The sequence below is a fragment of the Oncorhynchus masou genome, chromosome 28 (assembly GCF_036934945.1).
Source record: "Oncorhynchus masou masou isolate Uvic2021 chromosome 28, UVic_Omas_1.1, whole genome shotgun sequence".
Taxonomy (NCBI): Eukaryota; Metazoa; Chordata; class Actinopteri; order Salmoniformes; family Salmonidae; genus Oncorhynchus; species Oncorhynchus masou.
In genome coordinates this window covers 13,712,807-13,719,192 of record NC_088239.1, presented here as the reverse complement: position 1 = coordinate 13,719,192, position 6,386 = coordinate 13,712,807, and the positions used below count along the sequence as shown (strand labels likewise).

General features: G+C 46.6%; 1 protein-coding gene across 1 annotated transcript in view; it reads right to left on the bottom strand.

The window, feature by feature from the left end:
• Nucleotides 1–339: 339 nt before the first annotated feature.
• The window catches only part of LOC135518521 (lipase member H-like), a 13,096-nt gene continuing 7,049 nt past the window's right edge, over nt 340–6,386 (bottom strand). Inside the window, exons 2-11 of the mRNA XM_064943693.1 lie at nt 3,939–4,044; nt 3,452–3,734; nt 3,123–3,231; nt 2,937–3,038; nt 2,757–2,846; nt 2,519–2,686; nt 2,284–2,373; nt 1,250–1,358; nt 991–1,164; nt 340–901 (exon numbers count right to left, since the gene is read on the bottom strand). Coding sequence (XP_064799765.1) covers nt 817–901; nt 991–1,164; nt 1,250–1,358; nt 2,284–2,373; nt 2,519–2,686; nt 2,757–2,846; nt 2,937–3,038; nt 3,123–3,231; nt 3,452–3,734; nt 3,939–4,044 — 1,316 coding nt within the window. The 3' untranslated portion in view covers nt 340–816. The remainder of the gene's footprint in view (nt 902–990; nt 1,165–1,249; nt 1,359–2,283; nt 2,374–2,518; nt 2,687–2,756; nt 2,847–2,936; nt 3,039–3,122; nt 3,232–3,451; nt 3,735–3,938; nt 4,045–6,386) is intronic.

Here is a 6,386-nt window from a genome sequence, read left to right as displayed (position 1 = left end):
CTAAACAGAGCTGACTGGTCATGAGGATACCCAGCTGTACAGGTGGATAGTGCTTAGCAGCAGAGGCAGGCCTTAACCTTTAACCCCACAAGAGCAGAGGCGATGTGGGAGAAAATCCAGTCAGATCACAGTGAAACACGTGGTGTAGTTATTTATTTATTTCAAACAATGTAGGTAGAAACACAAAGTCTTTGCAAAAATAAGATTACACCACTGTTCCATGATTTAAAAAAAAATATTATTTATAAAAACATTTCCACTTTTAATACAACTTCATTGTTTCAAGTTGTTCTTTTAGCTGCTCAGTTAAGTCAGCGCTGCAATACACATGGACAAGACACTGACACAAACCAGGAGCTACAATGAAGAGTTACAACAACATATGACTGGTTATAGCAGGTTATGAATGCCCTCTGACTGCATTAAAATACAGGATTGTAATAGCAACACCATCAACCTTCATTATGGCACAGAAATAGAGAGCAGTGAAAGAGAGAGGAACTCCCGACAACCTCCCTAATCAGCGACATCATTATTCCGCTCTTCAGTTATCTCTGTATGGTCCACCAGTGTTCTGTTGTGTTTTCCAACCAAGGTGACTCCACACTGTAATCAGATGTCATAGAACTGGAGAGCTGCAAGAAACGCGGTGTCGGCTCCACCTAGTCTTCACCGTCTATGCCAAAGCATGTGATCCTGCAGCCTGGCTAGACTATACAACGGCAGAAGCAGAGTGGGGGGGGGGGGAACGATGTCAACTGTTTGCCCCTTGTGGTTCATCTGGGTGTGTGGCTGGGGAGGCCCTCTGGTGGTGGCTCAGAGACGAGGGTCGCAGGGCAGAGGGCGGAACGCCACCTCAATATTCTCCTCCATGATGATGTCATAGCGACACATCAGCGGCCTGGAGGGAGGAGAGAAAGGAGGAGGGAGTATATGGGGAATGCAGAAAAGAGGGGGAAAGTGTATAACTCAGGTGTGTGGTGGTCTCACCTGTCGGGTTGCTCCAGGGGGGCGAGGCGGATGCGGATTAGTCGGATTTTGTAGCGAGGGCCTATCACGTTTCTGGTAGCAATGCTGAGGGATATCTTCTGGATGGGCTGAAGGTCCTCATCAAACTGGACCAACAGACGGGTGGAGGTGTACTGCTCAAACCTGAACAGCTTACTTTGGAGGAGAGAGAGGGTGAGAGGGATAGATCGAGGTCTTACTGCAACAAATGTGTGTGTGCGTGTAAGCGTGCGAGACTAACTGGTCAATGCGTGCCTCAGTGAAGTTCCTGCCACTGTGGAGTCTGAGGATGAGGACTCCCCAGCGAGGGTACCGGTTCCATGTCACCATGTCCACCATGTAGCTGACCTCTATATAGATATATACACACACACAATCTTTAAGAACTCATTGCTTCAGAAGCATTGTGTTCACTATATATTCAAAAGTATGTGGACAACCCTTCAAATTAGTTGATTCGACTATTTCAGCCACACCCGCTGCTGACAGGTGTATATCATCGAGCAAACAGCCATGCGATCAATCTCTATTGACAAATATTGGCAGTAGAATGACCTTACTGAAGAGCTCAGTGACTTTCAACGTGGCACCGTCATAGGATGCCACCTTTCCAACAAGCCAGTTCATCAAATTTCTGCCCTGCTTGAGCTGCCCTAGTCAACTGTAGGTGATGTTATTGTGAAGTGGAAACATCTAGGAGCAACAACGGCTCAGTCGTGAAGTGGTAGACCACACAAGCTCACAGAAAGGGAAGAGCATAGTGTGTAAAAATCATCTGTCCTCGACTGCAACACTCACTACCAAGTTCCAAACTGACTCTGGAAGCAACGTCAGCACAATAACTGTTTGTCAGGAGATTCATGAAATGGGTTTCCATGGCCGAGCAGTCGCACACAAGCCTAAGATCACCATGCATAATGCCAAGCGTTGGACAGAGTGGTGTAAAGCTCGCCGCCATTGGACTCTGGAGCAGTGGAAACACGTTCTCTGGAATGATGAATCATGTTCACCATCTGGCAGTCCGACGGACAAATCTGGGTTTGGCCAATGCCAGGAGAATGCTACCTGCCCGAATGCATAGTGCCAACTGTAAAGTTTGGTGGAGGAGGAATAATGGTCTGGGGTTGTTTTTCATGAATATAGCAGTAAAAGGGCAACCAACTATGTTAATGCCCATGATTTTGGAATGAGATATTCAACAAGCAGTTGTCCACACACTTTTGGTAATGTAGTGTATGTTAATCACTAATAGATAGTCAGGGGTGTTGAACTTACTTTTATAGGGCAACGTGGCAGTGGTGGTGAAGTATACCTTGGTCTGACCCAATCGCAGAAGAATATCCCTCCACCTGCTGACGTCATAACCTGGGGCGGTAACCATGGATACAACTTTAGGACTGTTGGTATGGCAACCAAAACCACTTGATCAATGATTTGTTGACAAGCATCTCTGTCCTTGTTTACGGATTCAGTGAGATTCTGGGTTGACCAGTGGGAAGGCGGTCCTCACCTAGCATAGGGCAGGGTGCGGGCTTAAAAGCCTCACACTGCAGGCACTGGCCATCCAGGAAGTCGCTGTAGGAGGAGCAGGGGTAGGCTGTGAGACTGCAGGTTCGGTTGAGAGCACACAGGTACAGGAACACAGAGCGCTGGTGGTCACACATGAAATATGACCTCCCTACAAAAGACAGAAGCGGTGAGTTATTACAGTGTTATTACATGTGTGTGTGTGTGTGTGTTAGACTCACCTGAGAAGATGGTCTTGGGGCAGCCTGGCTGGTCAGATCCTCCGTTGGCGTAGTAGTCAATATGACCATGTTGACCTCTGAGACCAAACGCTGCATGAACAAATAGGAAGACAAAAATACACATCGAGAGACTCCCTCGCCACGCACACACACGCGCACTCACAGCATGTCAGTACTTACAGTTTATGTCAGTGTGTAGTACATCTACAAACATGGCGTCTGAAGGGTCAAGTCTCTCCTCAGGTGTCGCTCCAGTGAACATGGGCCCTGCTGGGTCCAGACCTGGACAACAATGAATCAATTAATGATCCAATTAATGGATTAATCAAATAATAGCTTCAAAGGGCACAGACTCTCTTATCCTACCTGTGATGCGGCCGATCTTGCCCTTCAGGTTTGCTCCTACGAACCCAGCCAGGTGAGCTCCCAGACTCGACCCAATCAGGTGGACCGAACTCAGAGGCGCTCCCTCTGCCTACACACACACACACACACACACACACACACACACACACACACACACACACACACACACACACACACACACACACACACACACACACACACACACACACACACACACACAGTGAACATTAAGCAACATTGACCAAAGACTCATAGAACAACTGAAGATTCTCAGCAAATGAGCAACACTCCACAATCCCCACCATCCCACTGTCCCTCAAGCCACACACCTGCATGTTGAGTATGAAGCCGGTGAGGTTGTTGGCAGCCTGTCGTGTGTTGGTCACAGCAGTGAAGTAGTTGAGGTTAGCAGCTCCTCTGTTCCAGTCCACCACCAGGATGTTCATGTCCTCCTGCTCAGACAGCAGCTGGACGACGTGGTCCACCCAGAACGGAGGGGCCCTGGTGGGCCGGTAGCCGTGGATGACGAAAGCCGTGGGCAGGGAGAGGTTGAAGAGTGGCTGGGAGGACAGCTGGTGGTGGTTCAACTCTCTGCCGCAGCGTAGGTTATACCTGAAGTGGAGAGAAAGGAGAAGACTTTATTCCGAAAATGTCATTACTTTTTATCCAACAGCTTATACACACACACACACACACACACACACACACACACACACACACACACACACACACACACACACACACACACACACACACACTCTCTCTCTCTCTCTCTCTCTCTCTCTCTCTCTCTCTCTCTCTCTCTTTCTAACCTACTTGGTGTAGAGCAGCAGCTTAATGTTCAGGGTGGTCCTGAGGAAGCTCTCATGGAAGTCCAGGTCTGTAAAGTCATCACACAGTGCACCTACACCACTATCCTGGCCTGAGGAGAGAAGGGGGGAGGTGTGTGTGTGTGTCAGGGGAGGCTGGTTGGAGGAGCTATAGGAGGACAGGCTCATTGTAATGGCTGGAATGTAATTCATGGAAAGGAGTCAAACGTGATTTCTATGTTTGATGTGTTTGATACCATTCCATTTATTCCATCCCAGCCATTACTATGAGCCTGTGCTCTCCTCCTATGGCTCCTCCCACCAGCCTCCTCTGCTGTGTGTGTGTGTGTTCATTGATACGCTGCTAGCCCTAGGTCAGGGTCAGGTCATTCTCTGCTCTTACTGTAAACCACAACTTCTTTCATTTTGTATTTTAACATGATCAGGCAGCTGGTGAATACTCCAACCTCTTCAACCTCAGGAGGCTGAAGGAATGTGGCTTGTCATCGAAAACACTAAACTTTTACAGATGCACAATCGAGAGCATTGTCATGACCTGGTCCTTTCTGGGTATAGATCGTGGCTTCTCACCCTCTCCTACACCCAGGTTCTGTTATCTCAGGTTGTAAATTCCTGGTGGAGACTCTCTTCCCCTGGCTATGCAGAGAGAGAGATCACAGAGTGAACAAAGGATTTCACATGGCCGAACTCCTAAATCCCCAAAATGTGAAAATGAAATTATATGTCCACTTGTGAGAATTTGGGAAGGGTTCGTGGACACTTAAGGGACAGTTATGTTGAGTGTGTTTCATTTGGTGACCTCACGAAGGACAGGAAACACACACAACTATGTCTCTGAATGTGTACATTTCTCAGTTATGGTGTTTGCATCTAATTCTTGTATAAAATGAATGAGTAAAGATGAAACTATGTGAAATGATGTAATGTGATGTTAAACCTTTAATGTGAGAGAATTGTATTCCCTTTAAAGTTTAACTAAGTCATTGGCCTGCCCCCGTGAGCACAGACATGATCTGGTGTCATGGAACAGCCCTTTCCTATTGTTACGAATAAAAACACCTCTTGAAGAAATCCTCTTAAGACTGAGCAAACTCACAGCGTGAGCTGTGATTGCAAATAGTTTAGAGCACACATACCTCGGTGTATGCTGAAGTGGCACAGGTTTGAGTACCAAGATTAGAAAACCATAGCACGTGGAGCATTGGCTACACGGCTGGAAATGGTTCAACTCTGAGACTGTCGATCCCTACAGAGTAAGAGCAAATCTTAGATACTAATTACTAGTCTGTAGCTAGAAATGATGTAAACCTGGGATGCGAATACCGACAACCGCCGAAACACCTATTCTTTGGGAACATTTCTGAATGGTACTCTAAAGTATCCATTCTAACCTCAAAATACTTTGATCTTCAGGGAAACAGAAAGAGAGAGAGAGAGAGACTTGGATTAACTCTCCAGCAGACGGACATTCAAACACCATCATTGAGAAATGTACCCATTCAGAGATATAGTTGTGTGTTTTCTGTCCTTCTTGAGGTCACAAACATAAAACAAAAAGGACTGGGTCGTGGCTGGCTTCTCCACTGACCGTTTACACACTCAGTTCTCAAATTCTGTGATGTAGTAGAAGTTCCTTTGTTCTACTGTGAAACTCTCCATACTGCATTGACAGGGAGAGTCTCTTTACAGAATTTATGACGTGGGGGTTAAGTTGTAAAACTGCCCCCCCTCCCAACAGAAGAGGGGGTTGTTCACATCTCTGCTAGCCAATTCACTGAAAGGGCTAGTGTCATGACAGCATCCTGCCGGGCTGTATCACCGGCTGGTACGGCAATTGCCCCGCCCTCAACCACAAGGCTCTCCAGAGGCTAGTGTGGTCTGCACAACTTATCCCTGGAGGAAAACTACCTGCCCTCCAGGACACCTACAGCACCCGATGTCACAGGGAGGCCAAAAATATCATCAAGGACAACAACCACCTGAACCACTGCCTGTTCACCCTGCTATCATCCAGAAGACGAGGTCAGTACAGGTGCAGAAAAGCAGGGACCGAGAGACTGAAAAACAGCTTCTATCTCAAGGCCATCAGACTGTTAAACAGCCATCACTAACATAGAGAGGCTGCTGCCAACATACGGACTCAAATCTCTGGCCACTTAAATAAATGAACTTAATAGAGGTATCACTAGTCACTTTAAATAATGCCACTTTAATAATGTTTACATATCCTACATTACTCATCTCATATCGATATACTGTGTTCTACACCATCTACTGCATCTTGCCTATGCCGCACAGCCATCACTCATCCATATATTTATATGTATATATTCTTATTCATCCCTTTATATTTGTGTGTATTAGGTAGTTGTTGTGAATTTGTTAGATTACTTGTTAGATATTACTGCAGTAGTCGGAACTAGAAGCACAAGCA